At 40.4% G+C, this 23292-nt stretch overlaps 1 protein-coding gene across 2 annotated transcripts in view; it reads right to left on the bottom strand.

Annotated features, from left to right (window-relative positions):
• Nucleotides 1–4173: 4173 nt before the first annotated feature.
• Nucleotides 4174–23292, bottom strand: part of hepacam2 (HEPACAM family member 2) — a 28802-nt gene continuing 9683 nt past the window's right edge. For both annotated transcript variants that reach the window (XM_034161278.1, XM_034161279.1), the window contains exons 4-9: nt 15650–15949; nt 10764–10889; nt 9757–9778; nt 9643–9677; nt 8966–9039; nt 4174–5168 (exon numbers count right to left, since the gene is read on the bottom strand). In XM_034161278.1, the coding sequence (XP_034017169.1) occupies nt 5028–5168; nt 8966–9039; nt 9643–9677; nt 9757–9778; nt 10764–10889; nt 15650–15949 (698 nt within the window). In that variant the 3' untranslated portion in view covers nt 4174–5027. The remainder of the gene's footprint in view (nt 5169–8965; nt 9040–9642; nt 9678–9756; nt 9779–10763; nt 10890–15649; nt 15950–23292) is intronic.

The following is a 23292-nucleotide window of genomic DNA, read 5'->3' as shown; positions in this document are numbered from 1 at the left end:
GAAGTGCTCACTATCACAGATTTAGACTGGTTTGTGAACAATATTTGAGGGAAATGGTGATATTGTGTATGTGGAAAAAGTTTTAGATCTTTGAGTTCATCTCATACAAAATGGGAGCAAAACCAAAAGTGTTGTGTTTATATTTTTGTTGAGTGTAGATTTGGACGTTACCCTTTCATCCCACTTAATGGTGTTGTTCATAATGTTTCTGTGTAGGCTCTCAGTTGTCCAGGTGGTTTCCATAGTAGAGAAGCTTGAATCTTCGACTGGACTGGGTTGCTTGACGCGAGGATGTTTCGCTTCAAATCGCAGAAGCTTCCTCAGCTAAAATTCTTGCTCTGGTAGTCTTGACTTCTATAGAACCCTTGTCAAGAAGAACACACAGAAGCCACAAAAGCTGGAGTTTTAAATCTAACCAGACGCCTCCTACCGAGAGGCAGATTGGCTAGTGATTAAACAATTGCTTTAATTAGCACCTATTGTGCTCTAGTTAGCACCCTCCTAATGACAGGGTAGCTGTCCCTCCTAACAATGGGACTGACGCCTCTCCTAATGACGTGAATGACTCATTACCTTGAACAAAAGACTGAAACTGCTTTGATCTGAGTACCCTATTGTGAACAGGGGACAAAACTTGTCTCAGACCCCCTTCCCGGTTAAGGCTGGGTTTCAACTGTTTCACATAGAATGCCTCTTTCACCCCTCTCTCAAACCATTTCTTCTCTCTGGCTAAGATTTTAACTTCCTTGTCCTCAAACGTGTTGTTAGTGTCTTTAAGGTGGAGATGATCTGCAGACTGAGGTCCACTGGCGCCCTCTCTGCGGTGCTGGTATAGCCTTTTGTGTAAAGGTTGCTTAGTCTCACCTATGTAGTGTTCATTACAGTTTTCCTGACATCTGATAGTAGAGAAGCTTGAATCTTCGACTGGACTGGGTTGCTTGACGCGAGGACATTTCGCTTCAAATCGCAGAAGCGTCCTCAGCTAAAATTCTTGCTCTGGTAGTCTGACTTCTGTCTTGACTCTTGTAGAGAGAGAATTTTAGCTGGGGAACCTTCTGCGATTTGAAGCGAAATGTCCTCGCGTCAAGCAACCCAGTCCAGTCGAAGATTCAAGCTTCTCTACTATGGAAACCACCTGGACAACTGAGAGCCTACACAGAAACTGACATCTGATAGAATACACAACATTGCTCTGTTTGTAACTAGGGATCCTGTCCTTAGGGTGAACTAATTTCTGTCTCAAGGTGTTAACCGGTTTAAAGTAAACTGGGATTTTGTGCTGTCTGAAGATCCTCTGTAGTTTTTCCCCTACTCCTGCTAAATAAGCGAGAGACACTCCTCTTCTTTTTGTCTCTGTCTCCTGTCTATCTGGTCTCTTTGTTCTCTGGGACTTCTGCACTTTGTCCAGGGACCATCATGGGTACCCACATACTGTGAGGGCTTTCCGGACAAGTTGTTGTTCTTTAGACCTTCCATCTGCAGTTGTGGGCACCTGTAGGGCTCTGTGTTGAAGAGTCCTGATCACCCCAAGCTTGTGTTCAAGTTGTTCATAATACACATTAGATCAGGATTAGTGGTGTTTAGTTCACTAACTGTGTATGCATTATCATTTCATAACTTCAGCTTTGCAGATATCGCTGAGCCTCTATGAAAACTAGACAGCGATAGCATTGCTGATTATCTTGCTAATCCAGAGAGTTTTTTGCACCATCCCCCAGCCACACTTTCTATCTATTCTTTAATGTTCCGAGTTGGCTTTCCTGTACTATGTTGTGTATTTTGTCTCATATTTACCCACATACCAGGCATAATGTTTCTCGCCAGGTCTGCTACCTAAGGTCACATTAGATACAAGCAACAGCAAGTGGCAGAGACAAAGCGAGGACTTGCCATTTGTTTTGAATCACAGTGAGCTTTGGAACGGTAAGAGACAACTGTCACTTTGTTGCCAGCTAACTGGGGCCAAAATAGATGAGAAATCTATTTTATCCAAATGCTGAGCGATGCCATGCCACGACTGCCAGTCTGTGTGAATAGGCAACTTGACATCAGCTGGTTGTTCGCTCAAACAAAATGATCTGGGATGGCAGTATACGCTCCAAAACAGCTGTGTTTCTGTATAAACCTAATATATTTCTCACAGTTTTTCTAAAGGTTAGCAAGAAATAAACACTTCTAAATCTTGTAACCAAATAACACCTCTTGAAATGATTTAGAAGGCATATGACAGGGATGTTAGCTTGCACGCTACGGGAACGCCCATCAAGCGACAAAGCCGACTGCTTGTCATCGTCATTTGTAGCTAATGTGATTGTAGCATTTAGCATCTATGGGATATTATACACCAAAACAAAGTTAGGATTAAGGCGGTACATCAAAGTTCATCCTCATTATGCACTCATTTTAATATAGTGAACTACATTTTTGTTTTTGAGTTATCACAAACTGGCTGCTGGCACGGACAAACCGCTGTGTTGTCCGAGCTGGAAAAAAAAAATCATGCTTCTCACTGTTCCTCTCCTTTTCTTAGTCCTTTCCTCTTTTTTTCAGCATGCATCACAGGCTCGTGATGGCAACTCAGCAGGCGCAGGTGGAGGCCACGCTGCCATGTGCTGCCACATGTTACACCGCCCATCTGTCGCTGCCCGTCTCCACTTCATACCAGGTACACAACAGACAACACAGCCAGGCCTGGAGAAACAAGCACTCTGCAGCAATTTCAGACAAGAAATACAAGTTCAGAGAAAAAGAAGAGCATCCAAATTGCTGCACAAAAGCCGTTATGTGGGCACACAGTGTACAGCTTTGGTGGCTTCAGCCTGACAGAAATGATTTAATTCCTTTTACCCCAATAACTGCTTTTTCTGTGCTTGGACTGGGATTTCATTAATACTTTAGGGCCCCTTCACACATAACATGATTGAAGCTGACTAGCTCGCTGCACAATTAGAAAAGGTGGGGCTATCCACGCTCCTGGTACGATAGTAGACAGCAGGCAATCACATTCGCCCTGTCTGTGAAAATTGTCAACATTGTCATCTGTAGCTGAAGGTCCCAGAGTCCAGTCTCTTTGCTCATGCGCTTTGCTGTGGACATACAGCGCCTGTCAGCTGACCACAGACTGTCAACTGGACGTAACCATGCACAAAAGGTGCCAAATTACAAACACAGACATCAGACAGATGCAGGACAAACACATAATTATTCATACATTAAATTAAAATCACAGAATAAAGCAACAGAGAATGACCCTTTTTGTTCTGTGAGCTGCGAGGTCCGCTGACAGAGGTGGGTGTGTCCCCCTGCGATGTGCAGCTGTTCAGATATCTGTGCTCAAAAGCCACAGCTCTGGAACACCTGTAGTGGCTTGTAGGATATTAAGTCACATAACTACAGTGTGAAGTGCGGACGTCGGCATGCTGTCCTTGCATGGAAATAAATTAAAACACATATTGCTTCAGCTGACCACTGCACCAGCGCACCACAACGCTGGTGAATATCATGCCATGAAGGAAATCACCCCACAGGATGCCCCATCGTTTTGTCAGTTATTACGGCGCTTTTTTCACCATAATTAAAGACTTCCTCTTTGTCTACATTGTCTAATTTCTCTTTTTTTTTTTTTAAATGTTTATCTCCTTGTTAATTTTAGGCATTTTACACTCCCATTATAGAACAGTGATGGTAGTTCAGTGGTAAAGCTTCTGTCTGTTACTCAGAGCTTCTGTAAATTGCAGGTTTGAATCCCACGGGTGGCATGTGTTTTTTAATTTTTGTTTCTCCTTAGCAGTGCGCGATATGGTTCCACACATTCCAGCTGGTTTTTATTTTTTTCCACAGCAGCTATGCGACGTGGTTTTACACTCTCCAGCTGCTCGCACTGTGTTCGTGCACGCACACAAGTGTGCACAAAACCAGCTAACAGGTTAAGTTAGCAACCATTGAGAGAAACATGATGCCCCCTTTTTGGGAAGTAATGGGACAAAATATACAACAGAGTGGAAAAAGATTAAACACAATTAAAGAATGATAGAACATGCGGCTGGGAATGATACCAAACCTATTAATTGGCACTCCAAATGGCTAACACTGTTTCAGCAGCATTTTTGAAAACTTTGCAACACTCATATTTTATATCATTATCCCAGAGTACATTTCAAATGGAAAACATGATCAAACTGTAGGTTTTTATATAATCTTGGTGGGAAAACACATTAAATGCACAAGAAAAACCATCATCTCATATACTCAAGTAATAATAAAGAATGATGAAGGGTTCTCGATCTTTAAATAAAGTATAAAAAAAAACATATGAACACAAGCTGTACAGTGGGTGAGAAATCACTATTTTCCTTGTTTTAACATTTCATTACAATCCATGCAGAAAGGAGAAACCTGCTACATGTGTAGAAAAAGTGTGGTTCTGTAGAAATAAATAGATTTGACCAAAACAGAGGTGTAGAATAATCTATACACAATATTTACACATCATGTTCATCACAATTATTTCAAATACATATGATATCAGTTAAAAAAAAGTAGTTATCATAACACTTGTCCTTTCACAAAACAGGAACTTGTAAATTAGAATATACTAAGCTAATGACACTGAAATGTTAAATAAGATGTATTTTTAAAAGCAATCAAATACGGGAATTTAAGTATTTTTTTAAAGATTTTTTAATGATATATTCGTGACTTAATTTATGTCATCCCAATGTTGTTTTGTTTTCCTTTCAATGGAAAATTCAACAAAAAAATGTTCCCACCTTCCGTAAAACTCATAAAATTCGAAGCCACGGATACACTGTCATCTGACAATGATGCATGAAATCAATGAAAGAGCAAAAACGAAAAAAACTTATAATGAACAACCATCCTCAGGACAGTAACAGTGCATGATCAGATATACTCATGTCTCCTTCAACACTTGTGCAAAAAGTGTGTCACCAGAACCACTGCTTCAGGCTTTGATAACTGAGACAAAGGGGGTTAAAGCTACACAAGAGTCCAGAGAGCAACAATCATCAGTTACATCTCAACTCTGAGGGCGGAGGAGACATCAGCAAACTGTGGCTGGGGGTCTCAGGGATGTGCCTGATTACATCGTAGATGGTGGTGTGAGAATCCTGAGCTAACTCCAGGCGAGCCAGAGATCTGCACGACGCCTATAGGGGACAGCATAGGAAAATTAAATAAAACTGTTCAATACTGCACAAAACAACACTGCAGGAGGTGTGGGAGCCACCCCCCCCCCCCCCCAACTAAATTGTCATTATTATTTTTATGAATATTATTCACAACTGTAAATTGTGCTTGTCATGTGAAATTCTGTCCTTCCATACATCCTCCTGGCAAGCTTTCATAGCTTAAAAATCAAGAACTGTAAAACTCTCAAAGGGGAAAGTTTTATACATTAATACTGAGAGGTCAAAGCTCTGAGTGCCAAGAAGTCATGCATTTCTGAGATTTATAAATGGCTTTTTTTTTTTTTTTACTTAATTTTGGGTTTCAAGTAGGAAATGTACCAGATACCCTGAAATGCTCACATTGTCCACTAGATGGTGACAAAAGCTGCTAAAATGTGCAGCAAGGTTAATTTGTGGTGAAAATCAGACAAAAATCAACTTCCAGTTGTGTCCCTTGCCCTTATGGGCAACTGGCATGTTACTGTTGTTGCTGTTGTTGTTAATTTGTTTGTTTGTTTGTTTGTTGTTAATTTATTTGGTTTCTTAAGCACACTCTAAAAAAAAAATGAACCGCCTTCTCAACGAGAAAAAGTGATGTACAAATTTGCATAGATTTTTTTTAAGTTATTTCAACTTAACTAAAGTTATTTCAACTAAACCAGAGAATTCTTGTGGCATTAATTCAGTTGAAAGTTGAAATAGCTAAGTTTAAATAACTTTCAAAAAATCTATGCAAATTGTTACATCAAGTTTTATCATTGAGACAGCAGTTCCTTTTTTAGAGCACAGCTGTTTCAGGAAAAGATTCACAGAAAAATCAAAACACTCAATGAAACACTTGAGTCAGAATGACTGAACATTATGCCAGTGACAGTTCAGTGTGCACTGTCACTGTGCGCACTGAATAATTCATTTACTCGTATGATTGTGTTGCTTCTGACCAGTTTATTTAATGTTATGCCCAAAACACAGCTATGATAAATAAAGATGATAAAGGATTATGCACAGATTATGCACTTAGCAAATACAACCCCTGGCAAAAATTATGGAATCACCGGGCTCGGATGATGTTCATTCAGTTGTTTAATTTTGTAGAAAAAAAGCAGATCACAGACATGACACAAAACTAAAGTCATTTCAAATGGCAACTTTCTGGCTTTAAGAAACACTATAAGAAATCAAGAAAAAAAGATTGTGGCAGTCAGTAACGGTTACTTTTTTAGACCAAGCAGAGGGAAAAAATATGGAATCACTCAATTCTGAGGAAAAAATTATGGAATTACCCTGTAAATTTTCATCCCCAAAACTAACACCTGCATCATATCAGATCTGCTCGTTAGTCTGCATCTAAAAAGGAGTGAACACACCTTGGAGAGCTGTTGCACCAAGTGGACTGACATGAATCATGGCTCCAACACGAGAGACGTCAATTGAAACAGAGGATTATCAAACTTTGTTGTGAAAGTGACGTGACACGGACCCACAACAGGGGGCGGTAATGAACGGACAATGGATAAGCCAAAAGTAACAATTTAATGTTGTGAATCGCACAACGACGTACAGACAATAACAATATGGTGGACTGTCAATCATACACCAGGTGACGTGTGGGCAGGCTCGACGATAGAAGACGCATGGCGAGAGAAGAGCTGGATCCCCACACAACTTCCACCACCAACGGAGCTGAAGAACACCGGAGCCGCCAAGCCCTGCGCCCCAGGTGGCCGCTGTCTTCAGCAGTCAGACCCGGTACTGCTGGCAGAAAACAGAGACAGTCCTGATGAGTGTGAGTTCGCACACTCAGTACTCCCACAGTCAGTGTTCAGTAAAGGAGGGAGAACCTCCACCTCCAATCACACACTCGTGCAGCTCCTGTTTAACCACTTATCTTGGTTTGGGGTGTGAGGCGAAGCCGTCGCTGATCACACCAAATGCCAATCCCACAGATAAGGCAGAACACCACAGGATAACGGCTGCAAAAGAAGTTCAGGTTATCACTCAATGATTTGAGTCAGCAGAGAAAGTTACCTGAATGGTAGCTGATTTCTCGGCGGGGAGGTGGAGTTGCAGTCCGGCCTTTATGGTGGTGGTGATGAGTAGTGGATGAGTGACAGCTGGTACGGATGATGAGTGACAGCTGTCACTCCTGGTTGCTCCGACGCCCTCTCGTGCTTGAAGCCCGCACTTCAAGCAGGGCGCCATCTTGTGGTGGTGGGCCAGCAGTACCTCCTCTTCAGCGGCCCACACAACACTCTTAAAAGAGAGTAAATCATCACGCAATGTTGCAAAAGATGTTGGTTGTTCACAGTCAGCTGTGTCTAAACTCTGGACCAAATACAAACAACATGGGAAGGTTGTTAAAGGCAAACATACTGGTAGACCAAGGAAGACATCAAAGCGTCAAGACAGAAAACTTAAAGCAATATGTCTCAAAAATCGAAAAATGTACAACAAAACAAATGAGGAACGAATGGGAGGAAACTGGAGGAAACTGGAGTCAACGTCTGTGACCAAACTGTAAGAAACCGCCTAAAGGAAATGGGATTTACATACAGAAAAGCTAAACGAAAGGCATCATTAACACCTAAACAGAAAAAAACAAGGTTACAATGGGCTAAGGAAAAGCAATTGTGGACTGTGGATGACTGGATGAAAGTCATATTCAGTGATGAATCTCGAATCTGCATTGGGCAAGGTGATGATGCTGGAACTTTTGTTTGGTGCCGTTCCAATGAGATTTATAAAGATGACTGCCTGAAGAGAACATGTAAATTTCCACAGTCATTGATGATATGGGGCTGCATGTCAGGTAAAGGCACTGGGGAGATGGCTGTCATTACATCATCAATAAATGCACACGTTTATGTTGATATTTTGGACAATTGAAAGGATGTTTGGGGATGATGAAATCATTTTTCAAGATGATAATGCATCTTGCCATAGAGCAAAAACTGCAAAAACATTCCTTGCAAAAAGACACATAGGGTCAATGTCATGGCATAGGGTCAATGTCAATGAGCAGATCTGATTTGATGCAGGTGTTAATTTGGGGGATGAAAATTTACAGGGTGATTCCATATTTTTTTCCTCAGAATTGAGTGATTCCATATTTTTTTCCTCTGCTTGGTCTAAAAAAGTAACCGTTACTGACTGCCACAATCTTTTTTCTTGATTTCTTATAGTGTTTCTTAAAGCCAGAAAGTTGCCATTTGAAATGACTTTAGTTTTGTGTCTGTGATCTGCTTTTTTCTACAAAATTAAACAACTGAATGAACATCCTCTGAGGCCGGTGATTCCATAATTTTTGCCAGGGGTTGTAGTAAAAAATGAGTTATGCACACCACAAGTGGACTTGCACTAAACTCGGAAAGACCTTGCGCCATAGATCATCGCACTAGGGCCCATAGTGAGCACTCATAGTGTTTCAATTGTTTCAAAACAGAGAATCATATTCTGAAGCAGTTATCCCATTTAGTTTTTGAGTGTTTCAAATCACATTGTGAAGCAATGTTTCATTTCTTTCAAAGTGTTTAAAGAAAACGGGCGAATATATCTGAACGACTTCACAGCAACATCTTTAAATGTATTTATTTGTTTATTTGATGAGGACAATGCACAGTAATGAACACTTTGTACATTTTCATGCCTTAGTGTAAATATGCCAAATTTAGCTAAAAGCCACTTTCCATCTGTAGTCCTCAGACACACAACAACAAACAATTACAATAAATAAATTACAACAAAACATGAGATTATGTACAATACATCTCACATACCTGTGCAGATTCCATTTTCCCAGGTATCGAGACAAACTCATAGATGCCAAAGTCTTCGGTTGCATCCTCGTGACCTAATTAATACACAGAGATGAATATCAAATTTTTTTAAAAAAATGACTGACCCAACACTTCCTTAAGAATTCTTGATGAACTTAATGAAACAATAATGTTTCGTACCACTTATGTGGTATTATCAGGGGCGCCTCCAGGGATTTTGGGCCCCATGAAAAGAAATCTTACTGGGCCACCCCATATTATTTTGTCAGTATTGTATTAGGGGCCTCTCTGGGCCCCTGTCAATCACAGGCCCCCTAGAATCCTTCTCCTTATTCTCCCTTTTTCTGCACCCCTGGGTATTGTCCAGCATTACCTTGAGCAGTGGTTCCCAACCAGCACTGGTTCCCAACCTTTATTCTTCTAAACAACTACACCCCATCCGCCCCACCCACTTATACCAGATTGTCAAGTAAGTGTAATATTATCGCTTAATTTCATAACCTCAAAGCTGACAAGACCTTGGGCACCCCGATGATCTTTCAGGCTCCCCCACTTCCCCAAGGGGGAGCTAAAACCTCAGGTAGGGAACCAATAGCCTAGAATAATGAGTGCCATGTGTAGTATGATGTGAAATATTTAGCGCAAGTGACTATACCTGTGAATGAGCAATAACTTACCTGAACAATGCGGCCGTTTCTGTTCCGAAAGTGGTCTGTCAAAAGACGTATTTCATTAACAGCTAAACTGTGATGTCTGCATGCAGTAAATTCAGGGATTAGTTAATATCTTACCTGTTGTAAATACTCATAAGCACTGTTGACAAAGAATAAACAGAGAGGGAGAAAGTTTTAAATAGTCACAGAAGTTGCCCAGTTTTTAAATATTACATTGACTTAACTAATATTTGCCTGGTTTTTTAGATTCAAGATTAGCTTTGATATTTTGAATCAACCCGTAAGCGGAATCTAAGGCCAGCAACAGTTGACTTAACAGGCTTGACATTCAAATCTCAAATATTTAATAATGTGACTGACTGAAGGGTGAACTCACAGAGGAACAAATTATCCTTCAATGCTGATGCTTTAAAATGTCAAAACACTTAAAGGTGTAATCCCTTTCATTTTACATATATATCATGTAAGTCAAAAATAGATTTTCTTCAGCACTACCATAATTTTGTTTCTTAATTTTGAAAAAACAAAAAAATCTCAATCTTATATTGCCAGTATGATCACAATTCACCTTGTCTGGAAACAGTTTTGAATTTTGACCCATGTGGGTTAAAATACGAGAATGAGATACCATGACGCACTGTCTGTCAGCAACGTCTTAGGTGACGTGGGGGGCTTTTTCGTCCCTCAAAGAGCAAACTTGTCAGTGTCAGCATTATGGAGCTGAAGGATCATGTTAGACCATAAATTGGGACTGAAAGTGCCCCCCACAAAAGAAAAAAAAGATGGAGGACGGGTGACAAAATATTTGATTAGGAAAAACTTAGAATAAAATGTTACACACAAAAGTCTTGAAGTTTCCAGTTTACATCAAATGCAGCACAAACGTTTTGATCTTTGCACATACTAACACGTTTCCTCCCTTATGTTGCTTGCAAGATCTCACGGCTCAAAACTGCAATATTTGCCATGGAATCCCTCAAAATAAATACCAGTAATCAAATTCGCTGTAGTTTATTTGAGATATGCAACAGAAATAAAGGGACTTTATACATTTCAAAAACTTTGACAGTTTTGTGGCAAATCAAAGGCGACTACACCTTTAAGTCACGGCGGCAGAACCTGACCTCTCTTAGGGTGACAGGATCTTCTGAGGAAGAAAAGCAGCATGCAGCCAATGACAAACACAGAAGCAACAGTAATAGCTGCCAGCGGTAACACGGAGCCGCCCTCCTGGGTGTGCATCTCCTTCCCTGTAAACACACACAGGACAGTTACTGATATTACTGGAAATACATGTGCAGTGGCCCTAAAGGACCATTTATGCATTATAACTGTCTTTGGAAGAGCATTTCATGTTCACAGCATTGTATTTGGATTCCAATGAGAGATAAGAAATAAAACTTATTTACATATTTAAATAATTTGGTAAACACACAGCATTGTATTTGGATTCCAATGAGAGATAAGAAATAAAACTTATTTACATATTTAAATAATTTGGTAAACAAATTAGCACCAGCAGGGAAGAACGCAAAACTGAAACCATTGTAGATTCACCTATTTTCCTTCAGTGCGTTATTTCTAGGCTGAGCCACAAGGGTGAATGGCGACACGATTTCGCACTGTTTGTGTAAATTTGAGTGGCTGGTGTACCTAACGTATTGTCAAAGTGGAGATGAACAACAGACAATCTGCTGTGTGTGGCTGCGGGCTTAAACTATTAATTTTTAAAAATCCCAGAGGGCCCTATTTTGACAGCTGATGCAAAAACAATTTGTGCAGTTGGAAGTAAATCCATTTGGGGAAATGTGCTCCCAAGGGCACATTGGTAAGGGTTGGAAAATACCAGTGCTGGGCACAAAGGGTTGGATTTACAAATATCGCAATATCTACTACTCAGCGTGACACCTGTTGATCCATCTAAACAGGTGGGATGGGAGCATGGTGACTTGAAAGTGGGCATGTATCGAACTCAGTCAGTGGAGGAACTGTGTATAAAAATGGCTGTAATCCCTAATTGGTTGGTTGATGCAGTATTTTTGTTAAACCCTTTGAATTAAAGCTTTGACAAAAAGCCATATTAATCCAGATGTTTGTAAAAAAAAAATACTCCAAACAGGCAGACACAACGAGTGGCTCAGTGTCATGTTCCTGCTCATGATGGGTTCATGTTCTGAATCTTCTGTGTTTTATTTATATTATATGAGGTTGCCAAGGTCATGCTTCAGTTATGATTGGTTTTGTTTCTTTTTGTCTTTGTGTATCTTTTCTTTGCCATGTATTTAGCTTTGCTTTATTATTTGCTTTCACTCTTGGTCCCTTATACTGCTTTAGTCTTAGTTTCATTCTGTTTATCACATTTATTATGTTATGCTTTAGTCACAGGGTTTTGTTATTTATCTTCAGTGTTGCTGATCTGATTATGTTCTATTTGTTATTTATTGCATTTTCTGTTTATCAGTTATCTTTTATTAATTGCATTATTCTGTAGTCACCGGGTTTGTTTATTCTCTGTTTATCAGTAGTTTATTTTGCTCTTCTCATTTGTGTTTTCAGTTCATATGTTCATGCTTAGTTTGTTGCCTGTCATGGTTGTTCTGCATTCTGTCCTTGGTTTCTGATTTATCTTTGTTCTCTGTTTTTGCCCTTCTTATTTGACTCCCCCTGCACCAGCCCTTGTGTCTTTGTCTCTCACTATTAGTCTTTTTGCTGTTTTCATCCACTGCCACTATTGCACCTGTTCATGTGTCTTTGTCTCTTTCATCACTCCACTCTGTTTTCCTGCCTTCACTATCTTGCCCCTTGCATATCTTTGTTCACTAGTCACACCCCTTTCCAGAACTTTCACTGATACCTGCATCTTGTTTCACTAATTACACCACCAGTTATTTAACCCCTCACAGTCTCACAGCTCACTGCCAGATCGTTGACTTTTTGTCACTTTCCAGCCTCCATCGCATGCTTACTTTTGTCCTGTTGTCCCTGTCGGTATTTTGACTTTGCCTGTTTTTGACCTCGAGTTTGTCTTGCCTCTGATTGCCCTTATGCTGTGTATTTCGACCTGTGCCTGTTTTCTGACTACGCCTCAGTCTCTCATCTGTCTGCTACCTCTGCCATACTGCTGGACCACACGTGTACCGACCACCTGCCTGTTGAACCAATTAAACCCCTTTTTGAACTCTATCAGTCGTGTGAGTTGATACTCAGCCTCTGTCACTCAAAGTAACCATGCCCACAATCATACAGAACATTATGGATTAAACTGTCTTAAACTAAGAAGTTAGAGAAAAATTCACCCCTCTACAGTTGTCATGGAGGAAACAATCTATAGAGACCAAAACTGTTTTTTGTACCAGGCTGTAATTTCTGCTATATAGTTGGACATTTTAAAATGGGCCTCTATGGGAACGTGCTCTGTTTTGGAGCTAGCCTCAAGTGGCCAGTCAAGCAACTGCACTTCTGGGTTAGGGTCAAAATACGGGCTCAAGTGTTGCCGCTTGGCTGAAAGTCTACACCTCAATCCCATTTAGGTTTTTTTTTTTATTTCAACTCCACTGTGGTGGTACAAAGAGGCAAAATAAAATAAAAAAAATCACTGTCCAAATACTTACTAATTGTAGTTAGCTAGCTAGCTTGCAGATCATGTGCAATCATGTGATGGGAGGGTATTTGTACTATCCAGTATCTTTTATTGTAGTTGTTCTTGGTGGTGGTAACAATTTTTTAATAGTGTAGAGGACAATATGGCAACATTAGGAGTTTAGATGATGCATTATATCACGTTAATTCACTGTATAGATGCCTTTATGGTGTCAAATCTCGCGTGTAATCACGGTCTCACTGGGGAGGCAGAGATTTTGTTGTCAGTGTAAACAAGCGTTTGCGGCAACTTTTTTGCAACATTGTGTCATTATGGAGGTGAGTTCAACCAAAATATGTATTTAGGTGTTTAACTAAGATAATCATGACTCTTTAATGTGAGTTTTATATTTTAAAAAGTGTGTTGCTGTTAGGGTTGGGAACTGGCTCTTTTCGGGTATCCTTAAGAAATTATTCGATTCATCGACATCAATAGCCTTTATGCTTAATGATTCCCTTATCGGTGCTTCAGAGTGGCCGTTGTTTTGGGGGGTGTTTGTCAGGAAAATGATAATTTCTCTACATTGATTACAGACCCTGCAGCAGGTCTGTATAATCAACCATTTCTGCAGCGCGGCTTTGCTTTGAACCTTGAACCAATGAAGCAGTGCTTCAATCTTCGATCTGCTGCTTCTTTGGTTCTTTGTTTTATTTCGCTTTATATTAATTTTTCCCCACTAAAACCCTAAAGAGCATATGTCTGTGAGTAATATTTACCTTTTTTTATGTTAAACCAACCAGTTATGGTCTTCTGAAACAGTTGATAGATGTATTTTATAACTTAAAAACGGGATTGATGCTAACGCATTAGCATGTCTATGGCATTTTCAATGTTAAAGTTAGCATTAAGCTGAGGCATTATCAAGCCTCCTTCCCCAGCGCGCAAAGGATTTGGGATACTCTAAAACCATGAATAGGCTTCAATTCTCGCGCAAATCTCACAAAATCTCAGAGAGGTGGCAGCACTGCCAGATGTCAACAACATGGAGAACTGCTAACACTGCAATTTAACCGCTGGACACGGACAATGGCATCAATGTCGCAAGATAAAACTCTTTGTATATTGTGCCTAAAACTCTCATGAAAATAATATGTAGGTTTTTAGATGCTGTTATTGTGTTTGTATTATGTAAACACGTGAAAATCTCAAGTGATGTCACCGTTATTTACAATGGATATTGCCTTGAGCCATGATCTCATCCTGTTCTTGTCTTTGTCGGGAAAAGTTAAGTTTGCTCTCTTAACTCCCTGTTTCTTGTCCTTTACAACACTGTTTGTGCTGTTTGTTCCAGAATAATATATATGTCTGAAATTTGGTTTGGGTTGATAAAGTTCCACATGGGTTGAAGGCAGCAGACACGAAATATTTGGAATATTTGTTTCAGCAAGTGTTCAGGGATATCTTTTACAAATGTTACGAAAGGCATAAAAATTTACATTTTGGTAGTATAATGTTCATTTGCAATTGTCGCCATGTTGTTTTGATTGCAGCGCCTCTCTGGCACGTGGGGATTATGGGATACTTCAATAGGGTAAATATGACAGCTTCCTTAATATGCTAACATGTGAGTAGGCCATGATAGCTAGGTAGCTTAACTATATAGCATGCCTGTTGGCTAATACTGAATTATTAATTACATGGAAGTAGTGCATTTATAGAATGCAATACATTATTTATTGCTTTTCGACTGATAGGAAAATGTATAAATTCAAAGAATGCTATTCCTGAAAACGTGGCCATGCTAGCTGAAAGAGGCAAAAACTGTCCCGTCAGCAGGCAACAACATCCATCAATTTCTTGCTTGTGAGACAACATCCCATTGGGGGATTATTCATTTTAAGAGAAGATGTTTTCGGGAAGTTCATATCCCCATAAGATTCTGATTTAAAGGCAGAAAATGGCTGCCTTTACAACTTCTGTTGACTTATAAGCAGCATTTTAAATTACAGCCGGTATCAGCTCTCGCGTGTGCCTGTCTCACTATCACTACGGCAACATATCAACGTCTATTCAGCAGACAGAAACTCCACATGCTATAAAACTTAGTCAACAAACATAACAGCTGCTATCCACTGTTTACTTTCCCAGCCGAAAGACTTTAATACAGGCTGCAGGCAAATGAACCTAGCAACAGAGATAAAGTGTGACCTTCATAAGAGGAATGTTCATTTTATGTTATATCCACAAACTGATTCCTCCTCTCACCTGCTTCAGCTGCCCTATTGGCTCTAACTCTTCACATCATGCCTTGTGTTTGTCCCTGTCATACTGTAGTAGCTTTCAGAACTCAATGATTCAGCTTTGTCCATGACTCAGTGTTTACAATGTGTTTTGACCTGTACGATTCCGAAAATCTACCCACAAGCGCACCTGTTCCTAGGCTGGCCACCACCAGAGTAAACTGGGCTTCATCCTGTTTCTGTGTGATGTTATTGAAGGCCCGGCACAGGTACTCCTCAGCCTGAGCCAGCCTGTAGAAGCGGACCTCGAGCCGCGGGCCCTTGGTGATGATCTGGGTTGCGTTGCGACTCTTGGAGATCCAGACATAGCTGTTGGGTGGGTTGGAATCAGCTTGACAGTCAAAGAAAACCAGCTCTCCTGGATTGACAGTGAAAACCTCTCCTGTCCGTAGGCCCTGGTCTGAGTTCACCTCAAGATTGTAGGGTCCATCTGCAAAAGGCAACAGTACTTAGTACTATTTCTGAAAGAACAGTTCCTCGCTGTCTGGTAACCAGTAACAAGGAAAAGCAATGGATTTCAAATCATCTAAGCAAAGGAACTAGATTGTTTTCCTTATTTTAAAACAGAGGCTAACCTTAACATGAGAATTCTGTATAGTTTTAAGGCACATTTTGACTATTCGGTGCCTAGACATTTTGCTAATTTTGAGAATTCTAACCAAGTAACTTTTTGTTACCCCGTTGGCAGATTTTTTTTTTTTTTTTTTTTTTGCTTAATACAAGATAATTTGGCCAGATTTCAGATTGACTTATTTTAACAGGGACAGTTTTTGTAGTGCATAAATTAATCCAAACTGTTAGTATTGCTGTATTTGGGCTGCTCGAGGGATTTTGAGATGGACTGTATACAATAAGGTTTATAAATTCCAATGCAGTTCTGAATTTGGAATGAACAGTGAGTGCATGAACCCCTTAGCTGGATACAGTGTTTAAATTATCTGGCTATCAAACATATACAAATATATAATACAATAATTACATTATATTAAAAGTTTATTTGTAACAACCTTTTTATATTTGTTACGTCCGCCAAGGTCACGTTTCACTTTATATAGGCTTTGAAGGATTACGTCAAAACTACTTCACAGATTCTCACCAAATTTTCACCACAGATACATATTAGGCCAATAAATTTTGGCCAATAAATTTTCCAGATCTGGATCCGGATTCTGAATCAAGATTTCACTTTATATACGTTTTGAAGGATTATGTCAAAACTGCTTCATGGATTATTACCAAATTTTCATCACAGATACATATTAGGCCATTGAAGACTCCATTAAATTCTGGAGGTGATCCAGGATCCGAATCCAGATTCTGGACCAAGATTTCTCTTTATATACATTTTGAATGATTATGTCAAAACTACTTCATGGATTCTCACCAAAGTTCCACCACAAGTAGATATTAGGGCATGGAAGACTCCACTGAATTTTGGAGCTGATCTGGATCCAGAATAGTGGCTGTCAGAAATCTCTGATTGCTCTTGTTTTAGAAATATAAATAAATAAATAAAATTCTATCCCAAACTGCTGAATCCTCAGTCTCAAGTAAGGTAACAACTCTATCCATGACTTATTTACAATGAAATTTGGTTAAAATAATAATAATAATAATAATTCCTGTCAGTTTTAATGGTGTCCATTATAACAGCACATAAGAAAGTATGAGGTACCTCAAGGTTCTGTTCCAGGGTGACTGTTATTCAGTGTTTATTTAGAATCCCTTGGTCAGATCACATGTAGCCATGGGACAGAGCTTCACTGATGACAGTTGCAGATGTACATGCTTGTTCATGTATGTAATGCAAAACTGTCATAGTGAAAAACTGAATTTCCTCTCATTTTCTCAGACAAGACAGCTTTATGATCAGTTGACACTGGCGCCAGGTAAGACAATGATCACGGTGTGGCTTTTGATCCATTACTGTCTTTTGACCTGCATATTAGAGAGGTATTTGCATAGTATTAAAAAGCTTAGACCTATCCAGTCTATGTCAGATATGATGACACATCAGGAAGCGTATGGTGGGTCATTACCCAGCTCATGGGCCTGCAGTTTGATACCTATGGACACAAGCTGTGTTTTTGTTCAGTTCAAGGCAGGGTGAAATACATGTTGTGGATCAGAGCTTAAAACTCACAAAACCAGGTTGACTCTGTAGCTGACAGTCTAATAGCTATCGGCAACCTTAACAGCAGAATAGAAGGCTTCTGTCAGATATGTTTGCATACTGCAGCACCCAAATGTGTTCAGTTCTGTGTGCTCAGGCTGATCTCATGCACATTTACATATGACCCAGTACAGCCAGAACTCTAAGAGTAAAGAGTGAAAATACAAAATTACAAGTTTGATTTGAACACAAAATAAGAGATGTATATGAATACTCAATGTAGATTTGTGTGACCTAAATGCAAATTAACTACGCACATAAATTTTATGTTTAGAACATTTCACAATGAGTTATTTTTCATATGTCCAAGAAACTATTTAGTGCCTTAGTGCATATAGTGAAACAGTGACTTGTTTTATGAAACAGTTGTTTCAATTTGTGTCAAGAGTGTTTTGAAACAGTGAATCATTTTACAAAGCATTTAATTTAGAGTAGTTTGGAGTGTCACCAAATAGCGAATAATTTCTTGATTAAAATTGTTGCATTTAGTATTTCAGGTATTTTGAATCATTGAATAATGCTTCACAGCAAATGCTTTGTTTAATGTTTCGAGCATTTTTGAAGCATTCAGCTCACAGACGTGAAGCTGGCCTCAAATAATTCAAGGTTGTGCATAATCCACAATTTTATTTCTATTTTATCCCCACTATCCAATAGATGGCAGAATCACAGTGCTTAGAAAATAACTAAACTGGTTAGGTCAGGTCAAGCCAAGTCTGGGAGACGCACTGATATTACGCATCAACACATTCAACACACTGTGTAACTGCTCTGGGTCTTGGATGACAAGCACCTAGGCAGACAACCAGTTCATCCCCATTTCTCGAAAGTAACCAGCTTTATAAAGTTGAACTTCAACTCATGATTATTTTCATAAAAGATTTATCCATCAGTTATATTCTTGTTTAATCTATAACTTGTTAGGTCTGTAAAATGTGAGAAAATGGTGATAAATGTCAGTGTGTTCCAGAGCCCAAGATGATACCTTCAAATGTCTTGTTTATCCGTAGCCCAGATATAGTCAGGTTACTGCCACATAGGAGTAAAGATACAAGTAAAATAAACCAGAAAATATTCACATTTATGTAGCTGAAATCACAGAATTTGCATAGATTTTTAAATGATTCCAAAGGATTAATCATTTATCACAGTAGTTGTCAATGTAGCGAGGATGGAAAAAGAAAGTAGCCATCTACATATCTGCTACAGTCAAATCATACATACGAGGTCTGTCAATAAAGTATAGGTCCTGTTATATGGCTGGGGGGGCCTGGCTGCCGGTTTGTTTGTCTTTTTGTTTTCCTCCCAGGTGGCGTGCATTTGGGACTGAGTGGCTGTGTTGCTGAGGCTGTCAGGACCTCACCCTGATCACCTGCGACTCGTCAGGACTCACAGCTGAGGTGCATCTGGCTGGATTGGAGCATGTTGGCATTTAAGACTGGAGTGCACAGTGTGTATTTGCCAGAGACTCGACCTTGTGACCAGACGGGTGAGATCGTCGTCTCGGGAGCCATCTCATCAGCAGCGGATGCTGAGAAACGTCCAGGTTTGATGCACAGTCTGTGAAAGAGGAGGGGGTGAGGTCTCACGCTCGTCAGCACACTTCCTGAGGTACGTTAGATTTTGTGACTAACAGTTATACAGTCAGTAAATGTGGTGTCCCTCACACCTTATTGTATTGAGCTGTTTGTTAGTCATGTATCAGCTTCCACTGCGGTGGAGTTTTGTGAACTGGATGTTCCATGCCTGCAGGTTGGAAGCTGATCAGCAATCAAGCCAGGAAGTGTTTGCTGTTTGTACACCTTTAAGTGTTCTGTGTGTAGAGTGTGGACTCACATAATGGTTCCTTCTTTCACAGACTCGGTTGTTGCGGCCACCTGGGGGGTGTCGGCGGGGTCCTTGGGTCCGAAACAGCTTCTGGCTCCGGACCGTTAGCGCTGCTGGGAGCGCACCACGCCAGACCGCACCTTTCTGTATTATCACTGTTATGTATTAAATTCAGTTAGCCTTTGTACCGTGCTCTGCTTATTTCATACTGGGTCCTTCAAACGCTGGTCGGTTCTCCGAGCTGCGTCCGACACATAACAGGTCCTTTTTATTTTTTTCAAAAACTATATGGATTTCATTCATATGTTTTTACGTCAGACATGCTTGAACCCTCGTGCGCATGCGTGAGTTTTTCCACGCCTGTCGGTGACGTCATTCGCCTGTGAGCACTCCTTGTGGGAGGAGTCGTCCAGCCCCTCTTCGGAATTCCTTTGTCTGAGAAGTTGCTGAGAGACTGGCGTTTTTGTTTGATCAAAATTTTTTCTAAACCTGTGAGACACATCGAAGTGGACACGGTTCGAAAAATTAAGCTGGTTTTCAGTGAAAATTTTAACGGCTGATGAGAGATTTTGAGGTGATACTGTCGCTTTAAGGACTTCCCATGGTGAGAGACGTCGCGCAGCGCTTTCAGGCACCGTCGTCAGCCTGTTTCAAGCTGAAAACCTCCACATTTCAGGCTCTATTGATCCAGGACGTCATGAGAGAACAGAGAAGTTTCAGAAGAAGTCGGTTTCAGCATTTTATCCGGATATTCCACTGTTAAAGGAGATTTTTTTAATGAAAGACGTGCGGACGGATTGCAGCGTCGGCTCGCAGCCGCCGTGACGCTCCGCCACAGGAAAAACACTTCTGTTGGAAGCCTTAAGGACAAGTTGGAACATGTCCAGCTGTTAAACAATTTCTCATATACTCACTCCACTGAAAGCCATCAAAAGCCGCCTGGATTTTACAAATGGTTATCAACACGGAGGTGTTTTTCCTGTGCCGCCGCGCCGCGTCGGCTGCGTCCCGACGCGCGGACCCGTCCGCATGTCTTTCATTAAAATAATCTCCTTTAACAGTGGAATATCCGGATAAAATGCTGAAACCGACTTCTTCTGAAACTTCTCTGTTCTCTCATGACGTCCTGGATCAATAGAGCCTGAAATGTGGAGGTTTTCAGCTTGAAACAGGCTGACGACGGCGCCTGAAAGCGCTGCGCGACGTCTCTCACCGTGGGAAGTCCTTAAAGCGACAGTATCACCTCAAAATCTCTCATCAGCCGTTAAAATTTTCACTGAAAACCAGCTTAATTTTTCGAACCGTGTCCACTTCGATGTGTCTCACAGGTTTAGAAAAAATTTTGATCAAACAAAGCACCAGTCTCTGAGCAACTTCTCAGACAAAGGAATTCCGACGAGGGGCTGGACGACTCCTCCCACAAGGAGTGCTCACAGGCGAATGACGTCACCGACAGGCGTGGAAAAACTCACGCATGCGCACGAGGGTTCAAGCATGTCTGACGTAAAAACATATGAATGAAATCCATATAGCTTTTGAAAAAAATTAAAAGGACCTATACTTTATTGACAGCCCTCGTAGGTGTACCCTTTTGCAGTTGCACTCAGGCACCTGTGCACTGGATCGTGCCCGAAGACACATTGTCAAACAGTCAAAGCTGACATTTCCTCACAATGCAAGTGGTACGCCTCATTTGAGCCTCTCTAAGTAACCGTTTGTTTGACACAAAGTGATTACAACACCAACGGTACCCAAGGATTCTCCAAGGAGACCTTGTGCCAAATATGTCGCCTTTTGTTACTGATTAGCATCCAAATCCTACAACCTTACAGGAAGACAAAAAGCACCAGGTATCTTAAGTCTAGGATCTTCGTTCTCTTGCAAAAATATTGGTAGGCACCTGTGTATTGGATCATGCTCAGTGATCCACATGGCTATAGCATCATAGCTAACATTCCCTCACAATGTAGATAGTACACCTCATCAGAGTCTCCCTAAAAAGTGACAATAAGTTTGACACAAAGTAATTCTAGCAGTACCCAAGGATTCTCTTCACGCCAAAGACGTCTAGCTGTCACCTTATGTCATTGGCTAGTGTGGCCAAAGCACCAAATCCCGAAAGACTTATACTTTTCTGCCCCTGCAAAAAACAAAGGCACTCAAATTGCTGACCTCCATAACCTTACCCAGAACTAGTCCATGCAGACATTTAATTAATAGACATGAGTCGTAGCCATAATACACCCCTGACAAATTCCATAAATCACTGGAAGACATCACGATCTCTACCTCCACTTCACACAGCACTTGTGGTGTCTGTTCATAGGCCAACTATGATGTCCAGCAACTTATCAGAGATCCTGTAAATTATCAGAATGTCCCACACAGCATCCTGATCTACTGAAGCAAACCCAAATCTAATATGTGTTGTCAGTTCGGGTGCTCCCATTTTTGGGTCAGAGTCGCCACAGCGGATACAGTCAGATCCGTATTGATATTTGGCACAGGTTTTACGCCGGATGCCCTTCCTGACACAACTCCGGGTTTACTTGGAGAAACACACACAGCCGCTGGTGTTCCGAAGAGGCCTCCCATCCAAATACTAACCAGATGCCGCACTGTTTAGCTTCTGAGATCTGACGGGATCAGGCTGACACAAAGCAGACTGTCTCCAAACTCAAATCAAATATTAATTTAAAAAAGTATCTTACATCTACATCTGTATCAAAATACATTTGATAATGAAACGCATCAGAGGGCTACACACCAAGATTTGGGCCCTGGCAAGGGCCCTGACCCTCTTTCCGAGAAAATCAAGAAATCAGTTCAGTTAATCAGTTAAGCAACAGTGCTACATATAACTCAATCAATGTTAAATGCAAGATACATACACACACACTATAATGCTTAATACTGAGGAACCATAACAGATACAGACTTTTGTACCCCTGCATCTGAAAGATAATCCTTGACTTTGTGTAGTATGGCAGCTGAAAAAGGTCCCCAAGCGCCTTATGACATCATTATGATGTCATCAAGCATGGGAAAATTTTTACGTGATTTCTGCTAAAATGACAATTTTTCAACCCAATGTTTCAGTGTGAAGGAAATGAGATAGCTAAAATTTGCCATTGCAAAAGAGGATTGTTTTGGTTTTGCAGAAAATCACCTTGAATTTGTTTCTATCTCTTTCCTTCTTGGAGTAATTCACAATTAAACATAGACTTTTTTTTAATGAGGCATTTTTAAAAATCATCAAAACAGGGGGCTCTTATTCTGTGGCGAGGAAGATTCAATACGCCCATATGACCAAGGGTCACCTTTAAAAAATTTTAATTTTAACACCTTTACATTCAAGTTCAACTCAGTTTTTCTGAAAAGATTAAGAAAATGGATGAAATTATTTTTTTCCTCAAAATTCTACACACAATACCCCATAATACCAATGTGAAAAGTTTTTTTGAGATTTTTCAAAATTTCTTTAAAAATTTAAAAAAGAAAGAGAAATCACACGTACTAGGGCAATGGTTCATCTTGACTCTATGCACACTTCCAATATATCAAAAGAGTGGCTTCAGGACAACTCTGTGAATGTCCTTGAGTGGCCCAGCTAGAGTCCAGACCTGAATCTGATTGAACATCTCTGGAGAGATCTGAAAATGGCTGTGCACTGAGGCTCCCCATCTAACCTGATGGAGCTTGAGAGGTGCTGCAAAGAGGAATGGACAAAACTGCTCAAAGATATGTGCACCAAGCTTGTGGCATCATATTCA

Source organism: Thalassophryne amazonica, chromosome 20, assembly GCF_902500255.1.
Source record: "Thalassophryne amazonica chromosome 20, fThaAma1.1, whole genome shotgun sequence".
NCBI classification, from domain to species: Eukaryota; Metazoa; Chordata; class Actinopteri; order Batrachoidiformes; family Batrachoididae; genus Thalassophryne; species Thalassophryne amazonica.
The sequence above is the reverse complement of the archived record's forward strand: the minus strand, read 5'-3'. Positions and strand labels throughout refer to the sequence as shown.